General features: G+C 41.3%; 4 protein-coding genes across 6 annotated transcripts; 2 read left to right on the top strand and 2 right to left on the bottom strand.

Annotated features, from left to right (window-relative positions):
- Positions 1 to 1,248: 1,248 nt before the first annotated feature.
- Positions 1,249 to 4,378, top strand: hypk (huntingtin interacting protein K). Its single transcript, XM_041956359.1, has 4 exons — positions 1,249 to 1,428; positions 2,979 to 3,034; positions 3,317 to 3,368; positions 4,124 to 4,378. Exons 1-4 carry the CDS (start codon positions 1,267 to 1,269, stop codon positions 4,217 to 4,219), a joined length of 366 nt encoding a protein of 121 aa, XP_041812293.1. The 5' UTR covers positions 1,249 to 1,266; the 3' UTR covers positions 4,220 to 4,378.
- Positions 4,359 to 8,875, bottom strand: mfap1 (microfibril associated protein 1). The gene is made up of 8 exons (XM_041956132.1): positions 8,689 to 8,875; positions 7,761 to 7,977; positions 7,513 to 7,651; positions 7,210 to 7,397; positions 6,681 to 6,950; positions 6,414 to 6,573; positions 5,673 to 5,762; positions 4,359 to 5,099 (listed from the first exon to the last, which is right to left on the bottom strand). The coding sequence occupies exons 1-8, from the start codon at positions 8,768 to 8,770 to the stop codon at positions 4,920 to 4,922; spliced, it is 1,326 nt and encodes a 441-aa protein (XP_041812066.1). The 5' UTR covers positions 8,771 to 8,875; the 3' UTR covers positions 4,359 to 4,919.
- Positions 8,876 to 9,568: 693 nt separating this feature from the next.
- Positions 9,569 to 12,233, bottom strand: hddc3 (HD domain containing 3). The gene is made up of 4 exons (XM_041956236.1): positions 12,027 to 12,233; positions 10,673 to 10,728; positions 10,343 to 10,583; positions 9,569 to 9,786 (listed from the first exon to the last, which is right to left on the bottom strand). Exons 1-4 carry the CDS (start codon positions 12,136 to 12,138, stop codon positions 9,656 to 9,658), a joined length of 540 nt encoding a protein of 179 aa, XP_041812170.1. The 5' UTR covers positions 12,139 to 12,233; the 3' UTR covers positions 9,569 to 9,655.
- Positions 10,362 to 20,862, top strand: vps33b (VPS33B late endosome and lysosome associated). Of its 3 annotated transcripts, none has more exons than XM_041956018.1 (24): positions 10,362 to 10,751; positions 12,633 to 12,729; positions 13,795 to 13,875; positions 13,972 to 14,033; positions 14,147 to 14,196; positions 14,773 to 14,840; positions 14,926 to 14,971; positions 15,063 to 15,157; positions 15,668 to 15,772; positions 15,898 to 15,988; positions 16,074 to 16,151; positions 16,496 to 16,569; positions 16,658 to 16,744; positions 16,829 to 16,919; positions 17,009 to 17,083; positions 17,169 to 17,233; positions 17,318 to 17,372; positions 17,454 to 17,500; positions 18,239 to 18,371; positions 18,490 to 18,563; positions 18,692 to 18,793; positions 18,917 to 18,992; positions 19,746 to 19,865; positions 20,622 to 20,862. In XM_041956018.1, exons 2-24 carry the CDS (start codon positions 12,634 to 12,636, stop codon positions 20,699 to 20,701), a joined length of 1,851 nt encoding a protein of 616 aa, XP_041811952.1. In that variant the 5' UTR covers positions 10,362 to 10,751; position 12,633; the 3' UTR covers positions 20,702 to 20,862. The 3 variants fall into 3 exon arrangements, with proteins under 3 accessions (XP_041811952.1, XP_041811884.1, XP_041811827.1); XM_041955950.1 differs by lacking the exon at positions 10,362 to 10,751 and adding an exon at positions 11,664 to 11,683; XM_041955893.1 differs by lacking the exon at positions 10,362 to 10,751 and adding an exon at positions 11,732 to 11,842.
- The last annotated feature ends 143 nt before the right edge of the window (positions 20,863 to 21,005 follow it).

Here is a 21,005-nt window from a genome sequence, read left to right as displayed (position 1 = left end):
TTAGAGTATATAGTAACAAATGGTATACAGTAAATGTCGGAAAAATAAATGCAGGAAAAAGTAAAGCAGAAAAAGTACAATACTTCTACTCCAACTGTAGTGGGGTAGAAGTAGCTACAAAGTAGGCTGGCATAAAATTGTGTTTCTAGGTGCTTTGGTAAACTGCTTGTGGTTCTCGAAGACGTTCTGCCTCTCATCCAAAAGGCCGCTTCAGCTCGAGCCGACTGGTGGGAGTCTCAGGTATTTATCCTCTTGCAGGATTGTAGACCCGCCTTGCTATCATGTGAGCCGTTAGGGTCACATGAGCTGTGATGTTCATGGGTCAGTGGGTGTCAATGGGTGAGTCCTGGTGTGAATCAGTGGGTCGATTACATACCCGACCATCACATGAGTCATCAGGGTCCCGAGTCCTGGAGTGAGTGGCTGTTAAGGTGTTTGGGGAGGGATCTGAGGACAGCACTGTAAGTGTCTGAAAAGTGGTGTAGACCACCTCCTCTGTTCAGTGATGGTCTTTCCAGACATGGATGGCTTCTTTCGCTCCACTTTTTAAACCATCAGTCTTCTCTGGCCTAAATATGTACATTATTGTCCTCAAATGAGTGTCTCTTGACCTTCAGATGTAGATGGACTGCTGAGACTGTATTGTGCCGTGTGCCTGTGAAGCAGTTGTTGTGTTTCCCCAATGAACAAGTCTGTGCACTCCTCGTTGCATTGCACTGCAGACACCACACTGCTCTGTTTGTGGCTGGGTGTTTTGTCCTCATGGTGGACAAGTATCTGCCTCGGGGTGTTACATCGCTTGAAGTGCACAGGGACGTGGTGTTTGTTGAAAATCCTCCAGAGGTTTTCAGATACTCCTGCAATGTAAGGTTTGAAGATATTGTTCCCACTGATTCACACCAGGACTCACCCATTGACACACTGAACTGAAGAAACCTCTTGGATTAGAGGTAAAACATCTTCTTCTTCTTGCACTTAGAAGTACCATAACTTGGATTAATGGGGGTCTTCACAAATAGCATAAAATAGAAATATTCAAGTAAAAGTACCTCAAAATTGTATTTATATACAGTAATTGAGACAAAATATTTAGTGACATTTTAACAGCATTACAGATTTATACATTATCATGATCTAAATAGCCTCAGATATTTTATAAATCTACGGATTTCTTCTTTAAATTGTCATTCCCTTCCGGTACTACCCCGTTTTCCCTCCGACGCTTGGAGGAACCTTCCTCTTTGTTCCGGCCTCACTGGAGCAATCATGGCGGCAGAGGGAGACGTCGATTTGGATCTGGAAGCCGAGGAAAACTGCACTGGGAAACCGGCAGAAAAGCCTCGGAAACATGACAGTGGAGCCGCTGATTTGGAGAGAGTCACGGACTACGCGGAGGAGAAGGAAATCTCCAGCTCCGATTTAGAAACGGTGAGAGCTCCCGGCTAACGTTAGCCAGGAAACATGCGGCTTCCGCTGGCTGCACTGCCGAACATCATCACTCATACCAAACCATGTGATTAGTGAGGAAGATTTGTACCGTGTTTCATTTAAGTTGTTGTCTAGCTAGATATTTATAGATAATCATAAGGGAATGTCATCGCTAGATGTTAAAAAACAGTTATTTACTTGGTTATTATCCAGCGAACGATTAACTCGGTGGCTAACAACCTTATAGCAAGTTAGCTAAAGCTGTTCCTCAGTTTGCTTCAGTGAACCAACATGTTAACAAGTCGCAATGTCAGTGAATGTCTTCAGAACAAAGACAGATATATGCAGATATACAAGAACAAGTGACTGTACAAAGATACCAATAATTAGCAGAAATTACCACGTTAATTATAGCTTAAAAGAAAAACGGACTGCAGCTTTTAAAGAATATCATATGGGTTCTTACAGAAAGTTATATAAGGGTCCTCAGCATCACTGTTCTCCAAAACAATCATCATAATAATCATCATTTCCGAGCAGTTTTTCTCTAAAAGAACAGTTGATGTTTGTTTGATCGCAAAACGGCCAAGAACGACAGTCTGATAGGTCTTAGAAATGAGTCAGTTTGAGTTTCAGTCATATTTTTTAAATGCTCCTGCTAATCTTTAGAAGGATTGGGTCATGAAATATGTCTTTTTCAGGTTTTTGGAGCAACTGGGTCAGAGATCAAAGATTGATTTTCTATTATTAGGATGAGTAACATTAGTGTTGCAACTAAAACTTATTTATCATTGATTAATCTGTGGACTATTTGTGATTTACGTATTCATCATTTAGTCTGTGAAGTGTTTAAGTTCTGTGAATCCAGGGTGACTTCTTGTTTTATCTTAACAACAGTCCCAAACCCAAAGATATTCAGTGTAAAATGATCTGTCAGAGACAAGCAGCAGCTCTTTACATATGAGAAACTGGAACCAAGGAATTTTTGCCAGGTTTGCTCATCTGTACAATAAATGGGTCATCAATTATCAGAATTGTTGCCAGTTGATCATCCAGGAGTATTTAAGATGAATAAAAAAATACTTTGTGCAAAAATGTACATGAAAAAATTATGTATCATAATTTGCACTAAAATAACATTACTTGTTTCATGTATTCTGTTAAATTCTCCAGAAAATTATGGAAAGTTGTTCATTAGTAGTGAAATGTATGTATGTATGTATGTGAATGCGCTGACATTATTAGACATTATTTATTGTAACAAATTTGAGTTTTATTTTTTATGACGTAGTGATGATGGCCAAGTGTCACATATATAAGTGCACCTTTCTATTTGTGCTTTATTTTATATTTCAAATTCTTGAAATGAAGAGAAAAAGACCTGAACACTGGTAAAATGTACAATACAAACAAATCCCTTGTTTTATTGTAGTTAAATACACATGTAGGACTTTCCCTGTGTTGGGTTAGGGTTACAGTTGGCTTTCATATTTGAAACTGGGTGATCACATTAATACTAATATTAATACGAACAATGTCTGTTGTTTCAGGCCATGTCAGTGATTGGAGACAGAAGGTCGCGAGAACAGAAAGCTAAACAAGAGAGGTGAGTTCAGTGTTGAGCCTTCCGGCCTTTACATGTGGACAGATGATGTGTAAGAGCAGCATCATTTCTTTCCTGTGGATCGTACGTGGATCCTGTAGTTACCGAGCAATCGCCTGCCACAGAAAGCGAACCCAGATCTGACTAAGAGAAGCAAAGTATTCGTTGTTATCAGCAGGTGGAGTATTTTCTTCAGGTCTTTAATCCCAAACCGTCCAGACATCCAGCCTGAGCTTCTACACAGAACCTGTCGATTGTTCTCACTGTGTGTCGTTTTGCTTTCAGAGAAAAAGAGCTGGCCAAAGTCACCATCAAGAAAGAGGACGTAGAACTAATTGTAAGTTCTTTACTGTTTTTTGCCCATTAATCTGTTAAAGTGATGTTAAAGCTGCGTGTTTGGTTTTGGTACACTACACGGCCAAAAGTATGTGGACACCAGAACGGTACACCCATATGCCATTCCAAAACATGAAGCATCACGTAGCATATCTAATTATTCTCAACAACATGTGATTCTTGTTTTCAACGTTTAAACTTAACCTCTTAATTTTTAACCTTTTTGTTCGCTGTGCTGGATCACCAAGTCAAAGACCTGTGAGAGAGTCTGATGAGCATGAATCTGCTGTTACAGCCTTCACTCATCTAGGGAGGTTTCCCACCAAATTTTATAACCTGGTTTCAAGGATTTGCTCCCATTCAGTCACAAGAGCAGTAATGAGGTGTAACACTGGTGGCGAGTCATCAGGTCTGGCTGGAAGTTGGCGTTCCAGAGCTCCGGCCTGTGCAGGCCAGTCTGGGTCTCCCACACCAAACTGGAAAAACCATTTCTTTATGGACCAGGCTTTGTACGCAGGAGTGTTGACTTGACCACTAAAAACACTGTCTAAATTATTGTATGCTGAAGCTTTAACATTTCCTGTCTCGGGAATCAAGGCCCTCAAACCGTGAACAGCCTCAAAGTACAAACGTATGTGGGTGGGGTGTCCATATATTTTGACTTTAGTCAAGTTACTTAAACTTGTGCATTTTTATAATCAGCTTGTCAGTGTTCCTTTAGTTTGTTAAACGGAACATTTTTGTGTTGCTGTGCAGATGTCGGAGATGGAGATTTCGAGGGCCGTGGCAGAGCGCAGTCTGAGGGAACACATGGGGAACGTGGTGGAGGCTCTGGTGGCTCTGACCAACTGAACAAACAGGATTTTCACACACTGGACTGCTTCACTTTGTGTTTTTTACCAGAGCTCACCAAGACAACAGGGCTGAACTGAAGTCAGCGGTTAAAGTCTTGTGACGTAATCAACCCCCCCCCCCCCTTTTTCTTTTATAAAATAAAAGTTGACCTGCCTCCTTTTGTGCCTGTGATTAAATTCATTTAAATCCTTGTTTTGCTTTCTGTGGAAAAGTTTTAAAAAGAATGAAAATACAAGTTTTATTCACAAACAAACCAAGTTACAATTTCTGTACTTTCACAAATAAGGGAAAAAAAGGTAATGCAGGAAATCAGTACCTGCAAACTTAATGTTGTTAGAAGCTGACTTGTACAAAATTACATCCCAACCCACTGCTTTAAAGCTGAAGGTTATCTGGGTGTGATGACAAATCTTTTGACATTACATCATTAATATTTTCCCTGCAGCTCCTCAAAATGCAGCGATCCTCGAATACAGAAGGAAATGAGCTAAAAAAACATCTGCATTTTTAAGTCGAGTTCGAGGAGCCAACATTAAATTACGTCTTTTAAATGATGGTGCACCTTCCTGGTAGATGAACAGTGGAATCAGTCTGTTTTCCTTCCACAACATGAGGTCCAGGAAAGAGTCCTTGGACTCAGCAGGATGCAGCTCAGTCTCTGGACAGTCTCTAAAGCTGCAGGACATCCTCACACATCTTAAGTCTTCCTCTTCTTCACTGTGGGCCGCTCAAACACGTCCCTCACGCCTGCCGCCTTCTGCTTGAAGAACTTGCTGTTCTGAGCGCTCTCCTGGGCCCAGGCTGAGTCGAACGACGTGGTGTCCTGGTCCACCAGGTGGGTGTACTTGGTACGTCCAGACCGACCAAAGTTTTTGACCTTGTGAGGGGAAATAAATCAGAGGAGGTCAAATCAGAGAGCTGAATGACTTCATTCAAAGGAAAACGGCAAATCCAGCTGGTGAATTTCCGCTGAACACCACTACAATATGAATAACAATTTGCACTCATTTTCTTGGGTTAAAATATTTTACTTATAGAAATAACTAATATAAATAAATTAGTATTAATGAAACAAGCACATACAAAATATCATCCTGGAATCTGATGTGGTTTTCTTTTTTCTGAATTTAAACCAATTTAAAGTGGAAAAATTACATTTAAGAGGTTAATGGCAGGAAAAAATACAATGTTAAGACAGATGTACACACATTTGGTACATGATTCAATGGACTAACATCAATATTTTAGAGGCAAGAAGTCGCCAAATTCATTTCATCTTCTCGTGGAAACTGTTTTGTCCCACGTGTCTCATCATCACATAAACAACATATATATTTTAATTAATTAAAGATTTTAGGACTTACAAGAGATTAGTTGATCACAGGGGAATTATTCTGCTATAACATCCAGTTGACCAGTGCACATGAGTAAACAAGTAAAAGCAGCTGACCTGCATGACTTTGGGCAAGATGGTCTTGTTGAAGTGATCCTCCAGAGTCGGTGCGCTGAAATCTCTCTTGTACACATCGTCCTCCCCATCCTGTAACAGAAATCATGTTTACAGATTCAGACCACGGAGCAACCTGCAGCTGCCTCTGTGGTGTCAGCAGCTGAGGATTTACTGTCTGTAACACTGAATCAAACCAAACTTCATGAGCTCTTTTAGTCATTAAAACACACTGATCGACATTTTACCATTAAACTTGTCCTAACCTGCACAGATACATCTTAGATTTTATGAAAAAATTCTGATCAATCAAGAAGTTCTTCACCTTATTAGAAGCTTAATTCAACTAGAAAACTGCATCACTGCAGCTAAAAATCTATTTTAGATGTGTATCCTGACCAACGGGCATGCTAGAACATACAGGTTGCATGTATCACATACTTATAATGAAATAGAGTAATGAAGGGTTAACAATACAGCTGAGATCAGATCGGAAATGTTGCATTGATAAAATAAAGACCAATCGATTTACCCTGTTATTACACACAAATGGTAGAAATTTAAAGTTCATACACCAGAAACGCAGCCCTGCAGGTGTCGTTGATGTCTCCACTGTCTTTGAAAGAACTAGTACAGATCACTTCAGTCTCCACAGTGAGTTCCTCATGTACCTGAGACAGCTCAGGTAGATGATGTGAGACTGAGCTGCAGTCACAGTCAGAATTCCTCTCTGCAGTGACTTACCATGAAGAAGGCTCCTCTGTGGTAGTACTTCTGGAGGAACTTGTATTTGCCTTTGGTGGCTTTGTTGGTGATGACTTTGCCGCTGTTGCGGAGCTCAGCCCTGCGCTCCTCTTCTGTCAAGTTGTGGAATCTCTCAATTTCAGACTTCTCCCTCTCCATGCTGAGGAAGAACACCATCATTAACATCCCAACAACACCACAGGGCTACTGGAAGCTAATAAATATCTCAAGTTCAGTCATTTCAGGGAGTCAAATCTGTTTACTCACAGTTCTCTGGCCTCTCTGTCCCTCTTGATGCGTTTCAGCTCTCTGACTTTCCAGGCTTCGTATTCTTCCTCCTCGTTCTCTCCGTCAGTGTCCAAAGCCTCCAGAGCAGCCAGTGTGCGCCGGTTCTCCTCAAACTCTTTCTTAGCCTCCTCTTCCACAATCTTGAGGGTGTAGCGCCGTCGCTCCTCTGCCTGCTTCTTGGCCTCGGCCTCCAGCTCTCTTTGCCTCTGCTCCTCCGCTTCACGCTCCGCCACCGTGACTCTGTCCTTTCTGTGGTGCAAACAGACAGAGGAGATACACACTAAGCCTATGAAATGAAAATTAAGTGTTGTTACACCATTAAGCAGCATGCTGGTTATAGCTCGCTCTCTGTCACTCGCTACAGTAGATTCAAGAACAGATGAGGAAAGAGAGACCGGAGATGATGCATGTAGCAAGCCATTACTTCCACATGACCCCAACAAAGAACATTTAAGGGTTAATGTACATTTGTTTTTAGAAACATCTCTGCAGATGTTTCAGTTCATACTTGCGAATGAAGACAGGTTTGAGCCGTGGCTCTGCTTCATCCTCGCTGTCTGTGTATTCTTCATATTCAGACTCTGACTCTGACTCCTCCCCGGACTTCCCTTCCTCCTCCACCTCCATGACCTCCATCTCCTCATTCTTTCGTTCAACGGCTCGCTGCCTCATCATTGCTCGTCTCCTCTCAATTTCCTGCGCAGAAAGTCCACATTAATACCTTTTCTTGATGACAAACACCGACAGGTATTCTGACTACAAGAAGCAAGCTCAAGACATTTAGTTAAAATTAAACAGCACAGATGGCAACCTCATCATCCACTTCTTCTTCCTCCTCCTCTTCTTCTTCACTACTCTCCTCCCGCTCTGGGTGCCAGGTGCCTTCATCAGAGTCCTCGCTGCTCTCAGCCACCACTTCAGGCTCTGCAATCTGTCTGTGTCTCGCAAGCCTGAGGATAAAGAAACAGGAAGCAATGTGGATCAAAGTAGCCTTTCTGCTTTACAAAATGTAATGATCACATAAGTAAACTCAATAAAATCTTCACAGCTGTTTGATACCTCTCCTCCACATCCTCAGAGACACGGTTGAGCAGACGTTTGAGACGTGGGTCAGAGACCTCCTCTTCCTCCAGCTCCACCTCTGGCTCCATTTCCTTTCCCTTCTTCACAAACTGGAAGTCCTCTTCTTCCTCATCTGATGACTCCATTGGTGCATAGTCAGGACGTTTACCTGACACGTACCTCTTCACCTTCACCTTCTCCATGGAGAGCTCGCCTGGGATAAGCAGAGACAATAATGAGCGTTCAGACCCCTGGTGCTGAGTCAGAAATGTGATGATTCATTATTATTAATTTCATCTTGCTTTTTTGGATGTACTATTAAGGTTTATGACGCTGACAGAAAAACCCAATACAGCTGAATCTATATAACTATAATCATCAGAAAATGTTCTAACAATTTTGATCGTAAATTAATCGGTTGTCACACATAATGTCTGTAAGAATTGCTGCTTCAAGGCAGGCTGCAAACTGACAGTTATTTTGACCGTTGACTAATCTGTTGTTTAACTTCATAACTAATTAATTGTTTGTTTGGGCAATAAAATATCAGAAACGAGAGAGAGTGGATTGAACCCCATGGTCTCTTTTGATGCTGTAGTCAGTGCGGTTATACTGGATCCTATGGGGTTTATCGAAGCACTATTCTTATAGTGTGGCTCTTCCACCCACACTATAAGGCCATAAGTATGTGGACACCAAAACATTTCGTTCTTGATGCATGAGCTTGAACATGCTCCTGCAGCCTGAAAAAAAATTGCTGCCACTAATGTGCGTGGATAAGTTTTAATAAATCCGGAAAAATTAGTAACTGGACCCTACTCGTCATTTCAGACAGTTATTTGTGTTAAAACGCTGAGGTTATGCTATGCTAGCTGGCTAGCTTAGCACGCCGCTAGCTGCCTGCTAGCTACCCGCTATGTCTCACCTTTTTCATTCCGGACCGGCACGGCTCCGGCCGTGGACTGGATCGGAGGGAGCTTCATGTTGAGAGCCTCGCGACTAGACATGACTGCCTGGTCGATGGTCTTAACGGAATTAAAGTACAAATTAGTATTTTACTTGAGCAAAATGAGCTCGTCTTCCTTTCAATCAAACGGAAGTTTGAGCTACTGAAGAGCGAGCGGACCGGAAGTTGATTTGTTCCGTGAGATAATTTCGCCCTTCAAGAAACACACACTGCTCAACCTTAAATCTTTTTTGACCACCGATGAACTGCAGTTTACTGGTTACTATGAGTGAATTCTATTTCAGAAATAAACATCCGATAGATAGATAGATCGTGCAAATAGGCAAAAAAAAAAAAAAAAGAAATTTTAAAAATGAAAAAACAATAAGGTATCCTATGTACAGTGAATGCAAGAAAAATACCTTCTAATGCAAGAAGAAACCATTGATGTTTACAATCACAGAGGAGGTGGATGTGGTTGATAAAGTGACATTGATTCCAAATATAAGCAGATATGTTATTGCACATAATAACTATACGATAGATAGATAGATAGATAGATAGATAGATAGATTCTGCACATATATTAAGTATTAATATCATGCGCTGTATCACATACCGTTAAATCCTGCTGATTACAGTGAAAGAGTGACTGACCCAGCATGTGTGTCCTTACAAGTTACAGGTAGCAAACCTAGAAGTATCACATCCACTAGCTGATAACTAATACAACAGTAATACTCATTCAAATGCTAATAAAGACACTACATTTCACTACACCAAACTCTCAGCATAACCTGAATTTAACTGTACAACCAAATATGAACAAAGAAATTAGGGACCACACATGTATAAGAAATATGATTTATTTGTATAATTTAGAAATGAAAACGTATTTGATTTGTCATTTGGATATTCTATTCTCCACCGTGTTGCGGCTGTGTTGTCAGAGCTGGACTCCTCTCTGTCTGAACAGCTCCTCCAGCTTCTCCTCCAGAGCTGAACTGGTCCCTCTCAGGCCTTTCACCACCTCACAGGCCCACACAAAATACTCCTGGACCCGCTCGGCTGTCCAACCTGCCAAACACACACACATTAATAAAAAATAAACAAAAAAATGAAAGCATGAATAAAACTGCTCTGAAGTAAAATGATGAGAAAACAAAATCTAGGAAATCAAGGGAAAAGAAAAGATGAGCAAAAATCTCTCTATTATGCTACCAAATGTAGCAGCTCAATGCTGAATGATCTAATTATTTAGTTTGGGTTATTTACTGTGTCTTCTTATCTCTAGTTTCAATAAAAATTGCAGGGGTGTTGTATTGCTTTTCGCTCGTTATAGACAATACACATGCTGAATTCACAATAGAGACACGGTGTACCAACACTGTAAAACGTATCTTTTTCTCTCTAACTTTTCCATTCCTTATCACATTCTGCTCTAGCCATATAATTCTTAAAAGTTTCAAATTGAAATGTGTATTCACTGCACATCAAACTATACAATTTACATAAATGTTTAAGACTATTTGTTTTAAACACAATAAAGGATAAAAACATAGATAACTGGAATGAAAAAAAACCCTCCTCAGTTACAGTAAACAAGCAGCGACAGTGAGAGAAAGGTGCTGACCGACAGGTGTGCAGCGGTTCAGGTCCCTCAGATTGTAGAGTTTATCAGCCAGTTTGACCAGTTTGGCTTGGTGGCTGCAATGCGGCGCATGTTCCACCTGCTGACGCTTCCTCTCCTGTTTGGGCAGGCTTTTATCATCCGTCACCTCCTGAACGATACGAGCAACGATCGGTCCAAACTTTGCTTCAAGCTCTGCGGGAGAGGTGTCCGTGTCCTCCACCGTGTCATGAAGCAGAGCGGCCTGCAGCACAAACACCACACACAGCCTGGGTAACACGACAAACGCCGGACTTCACAGTGTTGCTTGACAGTACATAACTGATAACATACTTGCAAAACCGCGATGTCTGCGACGCCTCCTTCATGGCTGAGGATTCTCGCTACTCCTGAGAAGTACACACACAGAGCTGTGAGTATCAGAGAGGAAAATCAACAAGAGGTCTCACTGTTTTCAGCTGCTGCCACAAATATCAGGATTATATACTGAGTGGACATGAACCATTCAACCAAGCCATGAACACAATGAGGGAAGTCCCATAAGACACTCAGATATAATAAACTCAGCTGTCTACTCTATTATGTTGTAAGCGCAATTTTTTTTTAGTAAATTTGAAATGCTTTGCAATATTGCTAACTAATATATAAATATGATTTTTAAAGCCCAACCAGTAATGCATTTATGAAGGCAGTACATTAATATTTCAGAGTTTTAAAAATTTCAAATCTTGATACGGAGGTTTGAGATTTTTATTATATTTTTAAAGAGTTCTGACCAAATTACACACTGAGCAACATTTTACAGCTGAAAGTTAAACTTATCAAGGCTCTCTGGTGGATAAACTATATAAAGGGAGTTTCTAAACGAAATCGAACCTAGTTTGGCAATTATGTACTGCAATTTCTTTATGCTCTTAATTTCTTTGCCATTTCTATACACCAATATATCTGCAATAATATCAGCCGATATATCGGCCTGGCCAGTTTATCAGTCTAGTTCTACTAATCACTATTAAATTAACTAATATCCAAAATGGATTTTATTCTCTTTAATTCCAACGTCACATCTCTTGATATCAAAAGTTAAGCATTAAAATAGTCTTTTTTGCTTATTTTATTGCCATTTTGCCGTTTGAAATGACCCGGAAGTGGCAGCCAAGCTACATGCTCAGGAAAGGTGCTTCAGTGCTTCCTTTCCTCTCTCCTTTAGCATAGGGAACACTGTGCCTTCCCTTGTGAAAGGAAAGGAGATAATGCTGTCCCAACTGTGGGACGCACCATTCGGCCTTTCACGAAAACAAACGTCACACACCCACAGCCGGTACCAGAGTACAAAACGTCAAGGTGTTGTGTTAATGTTAATCAGATCATGATCAGCATATTAACCATAACACGGTCTGTCTTTAAAGAAGAAGGGGATATGAGAGGTTGTCAGCCAGATGCTGTTTTCAAATCAACTTGGTTTAAACGTCGTGACTTAGTGATATGTCCAGCAGTAGATTTGTAAGCCTATCTTGCATTTATTTAACAAACAGCTTTCATTCTAATTTGAGACGGTTTTTAAACTACAACAGACAGCAAACTTTAACGCCAACAACCTGTTACTTATCTCGGACTTCTCAAGTGTTAGAAGATTTACGAGCAGCACATGAACGCATCACAACAAAGTAAAAAGGCTCCTACCTACCAATGGGGTGATTAATGTACGGAGTTTGTTCTGTATCTTTACGTCGTTGGTTGCGATGTTTCTCTGCGGCAAAATTAACAGTCTCTAGCAACAAAACTGCGTCTGAATTCATGGTGTAAAGCAATGTGTAGTGAGAGAAAAACTGCGTCAGATGATTTAGACTCCAACGTCGCTGCCCATGAAGTGTTTCATTCCGCTCTTTATGGTGTCCGGGTGGAAACAGCTGACGAGGAGATGATTTACATTTATTTAGCTACGGAAGCAGGCAGTTTCAAATGTCGCGTAAACGCATTTTTGCTCATGTTTTGACAGATCGTCACTGATTAATTTTTCCTCTGGAATATTTTTGTGAAATTATTTTTATTTCAGTGTCAACATTTTAAGGCTAATCGCAGTCTTAAAATCGTGTCATGTGAAGGGTGTGTTTTTAGCCAACAAGCTAACCTAGCCAGCAGAACACAGCAGAGATTCTTGCCTCTCCTGTGTGTCTGTTGGTTGAAGCCTCTCTGGCGTTACACAGTCTGTTCCTGGCGTAGTGACATTATATGAGGGTTTTTTTTTATTTGGTTTTTGAGTGATTATTGTCTTGTCGCCGTTGTGGCCCAGTATGGCTCACAGTGCCAGGAGAGATTCTCCGGAGCTCCCTGACTTCTCTCTGCTCAAGAGGCTGGCCAGAGATCAGCTCATCTACCTGCTGGAACAGGTAAGATCAAGCCACAGTGTGTACTTAATTTGCTTGGCTGGCTGCCACCCGGCTCCTACTGCAAACATGCCACCAGTAATATGACTGGCAGGTATAAATGGCTGATGTTAGTGTTTTTATTGTAGGGGATCAACTGAGCACACAACTGACAGTGAGCCTTACCAAAGCAGAGAACTGAAGGATGCTTTTACTCTAAATGTGTTTGAGGGGACTGTGTGCAATTACCAAACAGCTGTTACACTTTTGACCACACCCCATCTGTGATGTCACAGCAGGTGTAGGTCAGAGGTCAAATGATTTGCTTTATCATTTTCAAAAATGTAAAGTTTAAGTCTCGATATTCTCTATTTATTTATTATCAACAACTCACAAAAATATGTGATATCCTTATATTCTATGTATACAGGATATGTATTGCCTGTTAAATGTCACATCACTTGATACCAAAAGTAAAGCATGAGAAACTATTTAAAATCCCACATCTGCTCAGTCCAGAGGCGCTGTGGTTGAATAGTCTTTTGATCTGAGAAAGAGTGAAATGACCTGCTGTTATCTGGCAGCCATGATAAGAGCTGTTTGAATTCTCTAAATGCAAAGGACAGGTGCTTTCATGCCTCCTTTCTTAGCTCTCGCACAGGATACACAGGACCAACCTGTACAAAAGGAAAGGAGATAACGCTGTCCCACAATCCCTTGCAGCAGCAACATTTACCTCACTACCTAATGATGTTTTCCATCAAGGTCAAGGAAAGGTTTTTAGGAAAAGAACACAGGATGTAATTTGACTGTTTGACAGAAGCCTTAGTCTTTGTTGACAGGAAGGAAAATGTAACATTGACAAAACAACAACATGTACACAAGTATTAAATGATTCTAGCGCAGAATTAGTAAAAAAAATTAATTTGTGCTTTTCCCCAGCACTTGGTTGGAAATAAATGTTTTTTCTCTGCAATGTTACCAAATAGGTCATTTTAATGAGCAGAAATCCTGTTGTGTGTGTTTGTTGGTGATAGATTGTCCTGCATTCTGCCTTCACTCTTCTACCTTCTTCTCTTTGTTGCACAGCTCCCGGGGAAGAAGGACCTCTTCATCGAGGCGGACTTGATGAGCCCGTTAGATCGTATTGCTAATGTGTCAACACTGAAGGTGAACCTCATCAGCTGTTACTCTTCTGACTCTTGAGACTGAGAAAAACATCAGTTCCAGTTTCATTTTCAAATATTTTGCATGTTTTTTTTACAGCAACATGAAGTCGACAAACTCTACAAAGTGGAATACAAACCTATTATCAGCACCTCAGATCAGTGAGCCCTGCACCCTCCACACACACACACACACACACACACACACACACACACACACGTACAGACACACCTGATGTGTGTGTGCCTGACAATGTGGCGTTACTCTCTTATAGGCTCTGTTTTCTGATCCGGCCAAGAATACAAACTGTGAAATGGATATGTGGTAAGTAGAGTTCGACATTTTTTCTTTTTTTTTGGTGAAGGCTCTTTGATAGTTTAACATTATCAGTAATAATCTTTTCATAATCTTTAAGTGAAATTAAATGAAACTGAAACAATATGTATAGAGAGTATAGATTAGACACAGTTCATCAGATGATACCAGCTGAAAAGTCTCAGCTGCACTGAGTTATGAACTGACACTGAATGTGTCGGATTCCCTCGTATTGTCTTCCCATCTACTATATAATATGCAAACACTTGAAAATGGGTCAAAATTGACCCGAAGACAATAGGAGGGTTAATGATATTTGCTTATTCTTTGATCACACTGTTTTTGATTTAAATCAAAATGATGCAGTTTTATTTGGGAAAAATAATATTATTAGTATATTTCTCAAATGAAGGCATATATTGTTTTGGTATTAAACTCTGGTATCTTATTGGCATTAAGAATTTCCCAATACAGGCAGCCAGACATACATGCAGTGACTTAGTTATAAGATCCTGCATTCCTTGAATCCTGCACAATGAGTCTATTAAATCATTTCATTTCATGCGATGCTCCTTCTGGTTCCAGATGTGGCCAATGCAGACAAGGCAGCAGGAAGATTTAGAAGATACAAGATCATCTTTACCCCTCAGAAGGTATTTCCACCCTGCTGTTGTTTGCTTTGGTTCGTTTTGGGTGAAGTTCTGGATGTTTACCTGCTGACCCTCTTGTGTCCTCCAGTTCTACGCGTGTGAGGCGGTGCTGGAGGAGCAGGGGATCTTTGGTGGTGCGTGAGCATCCTTTCTTTCTTCACTCTGTGGTTTAGTAGCGGCGATCAGTGCTGGTAATAGAAAGTGCTGACCTTTGCCTTCTCACAGACGTGACCACGGACGAGTGGGCTTTCTACCTTCTCCCACTTGACGATGACATCATCAGTCTGGAGCTGCCAGAATTCTTCAGAGACAACTTCCTGGTGAATAACGTGCACTGCAGCTGCAATAGAGCTGAAATGATCAGTTGACAAATTATGTAGTTTATTAATATAATAATAATAATATTTCTGATCACACTTGGTGATTAATTAGGTTAAGTTCCATAAAATGAATTGGCTTCAACTTCTATCTTAGTCTTCTAGTTCAGTGAACTGAAAAGCTTGAGTTTTGGACTGTTGGTCAGATAAACAAGCAGTTTAAATATGTTTGGGCTCTGAGAATTTGAAGTCTGTTCTCAAACATCGTTGCTGCTGCACGCTTCACACTCTGACTGTGAATGCCCCCCTGTAATAAGAATCCTGCTGCACATTGTGATGCAAATTAGGGCTGCGACTAACGATTATCATCACCTTGAAGATTGTCTAAAATATGAGAAACTGATTAATCTTTGCAGAGCTAATGGCAGTTTGAATCAGCGTATAAGCAGGTAGAATGTAATTGTCGCACCAAAGTACCAGCACAGGTGCATCAGGTTGTGTTCTGTCTCACAGGCGGGGGACCAGCGGTGGGTGAGGACAGCCGGCAACGCTCTGCGCCTCCTTCACTCCCTCTACGGCCCCTTCTCAAAGGTCTACGGGATTGGACGATGTTCCAAGGTGCAGTAAAAGCTGTCGTGTCATCTAGTTTGACTTTCAGAGCAACTGTCATGTGTTTTGGGTGGTTTGGGGTTGAGATGCTCATGATGGCGGACTGACTGTTCGGTAATTGTGTCTGGCACCAGATGGCGTACGAGTCGTGGAGGGAGCAGGTCGAAGAGGGAGAGCAAAGAGCTCGTCAGGCTGAAATAGGAAAGGTTTTTCTCATCGACAGAGGTAAGAAGCTGCGTATCCTTCTGTGAGTGGATGACATGCTGAGCTGTGCTGTCTTTCCTCGCTAACGTTGTGTTTGTCTTTGCAGATGTGGACTTTGTCACTCCTCTGTGCTCACAAGTTGTCTATGAAGGACTCGTAGATGATATATTTCGAATCAAATGTGGTGAGTATCAAAGCAGCCTGTGGAGACTCAACTGTGGACGGACAGACACGGTCACGATTTTCTGATCGCAGGCGTTTGCTAATTTTATAGATTCTGTGGTGTTAATATACTAAAATCTGTATATTTGTCTGGATTTTTGTGAGATGAAGAGGTTTTAAGACATTACTGGGGACCATGATGGTTGTGATTTTGACATTGTGAAGCATCACATGGAATCAGTGAATGAAGTGCTAATACTCACATCTCCAGCTCAGACTGCGCTGTTTGTCAAGATGCTCTGGTTGCAGATTTTTCTGTACCTGCTTGTGTCGATGTGTCGTCTCATCACAGCATCTCTTGTGCAGGATGTGTGGAGTTTGGACCAGATGTGACCTCCTCGGACAAAAGTGTCAAAGTCATGCTGAACTCACAGGATAAGGTGGGTCAGTGGCGGCGTCACAGGGGAACCGTCTGCTGCAGATCTCTCGTCGTCATGGTTTGAAGTTAAACTCTCGCATGTCTCACAGGTGTTCAATGAAATCAGAAACGAGCATTTCTCCAACGTCTTTGGTTTTCTCAGTCAGAAAGCCAGGAATCTCCAGACTGCATATGATGTGAGTAAATGTTAATAACCCTCATCAGTCACTGTAACCACGTAGCTGACGTAGCTGATGCTGTTTCCTTTACTGATCCTGCAGAAGCGTCGCGGGATGGACATAAAGCAGATGAAGACGTTCGTATCAGAGGAACTGAAAGGGTTAAAACAGGAACATCGGCTTCTCAGCCTGCGTGAGTGCTGCAGCTGTTCACCGTGTGTCACATTGAATTTCACATCATTTTAGCAAAGCTGCGTTGCTGAGGAGCACCGTCTCTTTCAGACATCGGTGCCAGTGAATCGATAATGAAGAAGAAAACAAAGCAGGATTTTCAGGAGCTGCTGAAGACTGAACACTGTAAGAATACTCTGCTCTGTCCTTGTGCTCCGTCATCTCCAGGTTTCAGCTCAGCGAACTGATTTAAATCTGTTTTCTGTTCCAGCTTTACTTGAAGGATTTGAAATCCGTGAATGCATTTCGTTCATAGAAGAGCACATCAACAGACAGGTGAATAAACACAGTCTGATGGAAGGTCAGGTGGAATAATAGATATAATAACGCTGGAAACGTTTTTCTTTCTTTTTTTCATAGGTCTCCATGATAGAAAGTCTGAGGCTGCTTTGTCTTCTGTCTATCACAGAAAATGGTGGGTTGTCTTCATATAATTTCTTCATAAAAAATGTCTAAAATGCTGTTTTAAAAACAGTTTTTGGTGTTTCTTTCACAGGACTTCTGCCTAAGGATTACCGGTCATTAAAAGCACAGTATCTACAGGTGAGGGTTAACATGTGTCTGAGAAGGAGATTGTCTCATTTCACTTAGAGTATGTTTTTACTCTTTTGTAACGTGTTCATGTTGAAGTATGAGGCGCTCGCACTAAAGGCGGGATCATAAGAGCAGAGAGTGACTTGTGCGATGAAAACACTCACTTCCTGCATGTTTCTAGCACCGTTGTAGGACCGTTGACCTCCACTCAGACGTCCTTGCTTGCAGTTGCATATTGCCTTTGTGAATGAGACAACAGGAGAAGCTCTCAGTGTCTCGGCTCTCACACTTTGGAAAAAAATTTAAAGATAATGACTGCTGTTTCTTTTTTAGCCTTTTTAGTGGTGCACATACTATCTTCCTCTTTTTGTGTGTATTGCAATGCTCCTGAGCAAGCATGGTAGCAAATGAATTCAGGTGACTACTGTACTGTAAATACTCGCTTGATGACGAAATGTAAATTAATTTGGAGTTGAAAATAGTTCCTAGTAAATACTCAGTACCCAGCTGTTCAGGGACATTAGAGACCTGTTTTCAAAGGTTTTTCGTCTTCAGTAGGATTAAATGGGCTTGAGGTTGAGTGCTGCAGACAGGCCTGTGAAGTCAGGGAGTCCTGAAAAGTTCAACAAACTCGCCTTGGTTTTGGTCTTTTTGTGGTATTTGTTGATAATGAGAAGAACGTAGAATATCTCGCCCTTTAAACCCGGAGGTCTAATGTGTGACATTTTCTCTGTTTGACGGCATCAGAGCTACGGAGTGGACCACCTGCTCACGTTTGCCAACCTGAGGCAGCTGGGGCTGCTGGTGGAGCAGCAGCCGGGGGAAACACTGACGGTTATGGAGAGCAAAGTAGGCAAACTGGTCAACGACAGAACTGCAGGTGAAACAGGCTTCGTTTTGCATCTCTGTGTCCCTCCATACATGCAAACCTGACGAATACAGATTCCACTGTCATCGTCATCCTTATTGCTTTTTTTATTCTTTGTGTTTTTTTCCAGGAAAGCTGACTGATGCCTTCTCTTCTCTTGCAAAGAAGAGCAATTTCAGAGCCCTGAGCAGAAAACTCAGCCTGGTAAATTATGATCATCTTTTCTATTTTGCTCCAAAATAAATTCCCATTATCGTCACAGAAAACCATTCAGCATGTTTTTTTTGGCCTAACCACTCTGAAAATGCTGTATCATCATATTTTGTGTAAAGGTGCCAAAGTCGGGTGAAGAATACGACCTGCGTGTCCCACGAGACATGGCTTACATCTTCAGCGGTGCCTACGTCCCTCTGAGCTGCAAACTCATCGAGCAGGTGAGCATTCATTATTCCACAGGATCTGACTCTGCCCTGTTCTCTGTGTGTCAAATCAACGCGAGGCCGTTGTTGTCGTGGTGAAACTGTCTTTTACATTTCTCCTCGTTTGCTCATCTGTAGGTGCTTGAGCGAGACAGCTGGGCGGGGCTTGAAGAAGTCACCAGGCTGCTGAATGGGCATGAATTTGCTGTTACAGGTTAGATCACCTGGATGTGTTAATGTAAAGTTGTTTTTAATGGGCTGTTGAGTTCAGTGAATGTTTACATGCACTAAACCGGGTTATTTTTGGCTTCATGCACTTGTCTGATTTCTTACATGAACCTGATTTTTGTGGATTAGAGAAGACGAGAGAAACCTGATCTCCTCAGACAGATTTCCATTCAGATGATCACGTAAAAGCATAACTGTGTTTCTAATAGGCTTCTTCTACGGGGAAACGCTGAGTCAGCAGATCGGCGGGATGAAAGGAAAGATCCTTACATACTCAAAATAATTTAATTCAAAGTCTGACTAAATTCTGAAACTAACACAAAATCACATCTAGAAGTCTGAGTTAGCTGGTTTCCAGCACTTTTAGTCAAAGTCAGCTAAATTTGGGTTGTAAACTTCTTTTGCTCCAAATGCTCTGATGAAGAAAAGCACTCAGGAAGTCATAGCTTGCATCAGTACGAAACAGTTAAAATAAGTAAGATGTGGTCCCAAAGTAAGGTTGGGTTAAGGGAGGAATCTGATGACTGACCTACTACATGTATAAAGGATTTACAGTAACCAGGTTGCTATAGAGCAAGTGAATGTGTTGTCTGATTTGCTGGCAGGTGTAACCTGATTTCTGAGAGTAACCTTGTTTCTTTAGTGGGGGGAAACATACCGACTGTTTGAACAGAACAAGTCGAGCCACTCTGAATGTTTTGAACTGATGAATGCTGAAGGGCTTTTTTTCTCTCACCAGGCAGCAACGGAGGTGATTTAAGAGCGAAGAACGATGCTCAGCGCATCATTCTCGTCATGTTCCTCGGCGGCTGCACCTTTTCTGAGATTTCGGCCCTACGTTTCCTCGGCAGGGAGAGAGGTAATCAAGGCCTGAATGCTGATGTTGCAGGAGGGTGCTTGTGGGTTTTTCAAGTGTGTGCAATCATCTAGCTCCTCTATGGCCTTCATTATTCCTGTTAGTGTTGCTGCTGTTTGGAGTTTAGTGGCACTTCTGATGCCCTGACTGTTAATCTAGCAGACAGAAGCCTCATTGTATTCTGAACTGCTCCTGATTAAGACACAAATTTGGAAGATATTCATATGGAGGAGTAGTCTTTTGGTGCCATCCTGGCAATCACCTGACATCCACAGAAGAAACTGGATTTTCTTCCAGAAATGAATCCCTCAGGAACATGTTCATATTCAGCAGTATTAGTTAATTGAAAACTAGATTTTTTTGTTTCTTTTTTTATTATATAAAGATAAATAAACCTACTTAGATTATTTTAGCTGCCAGACATGAGCATTAATGCTTTATAGTATTAGTCTGTGATTTCCCAATAAAAGCAAATGTAAGCTATATTTCAAATAAATATGAATTCACTATTATACTTTTCTGTGGATAAATGTCACATTTTTGCATGTTCAGCTGATTTGCTGTTCCTCCTACAGCAGGTGACACTAACATTTAACTGGATTTTATTAACTGGAGATGTACCAAATCCATTATATCCTTTCCATGAAAGTAATTGAAAATTATTTGAAAATTACAGACCCGTTAAAGAAAGCCTTGTGGAGAACTTTACTGAAAGAGGGTTGAAATGACATGATAAACATTACTGCTTTCTGTTTCCAGGTTATAAATTCATTGTGGTAGCAACTGCGATAACAAACAGCTCAAGGCTGATCGAGGCGTTGCTGGACAACCATGTATGAAGCCTGCAGACATGACGGACGGAAACTGAGACATTCCTGCAGCCGCTGTCATGCTTTCCCTCCAGCACTGCCGTTACAGATGAACATATGTACAAATGGTCTGTGTCTTACAAGGAAAGAACTGCAAAGATGTATAAAATGAATAAATGTTTTAATACCTTTGTTGCTTGTTTTATTTCACTTTATTTGAGGGCTGCGCTGTTGTCAGTTTTTCAGTCTAAAATTAACAACAGCCTCATTGTTGCATGAAGTGTCAAACTGCTGCTAAGCTACATCACCACACCCTCCATGACACCGGTGTGTT

The sequence above is a fragment of the Chelmon rostratus genome, chromosome 1 (assembly GCF_017976325.1).
Source record: "Chelmon rostratus isolate fCheRos1 chromosome 1, fCheRos1.pri, whole genome shotgun sequence".
NCBI classification, from domain to species: domain Eukaryota; kingdom Metazoa; phylum Chordata; class Actinopteri; order Chaetodontiformes; family Chaetodontidae; genus Chelmon; species Chelmon rostratus.
Note: the sequence above shows the minus strand (reverse complement) of the source record. Positions and strands in the feature narration are given on the sequence as shown.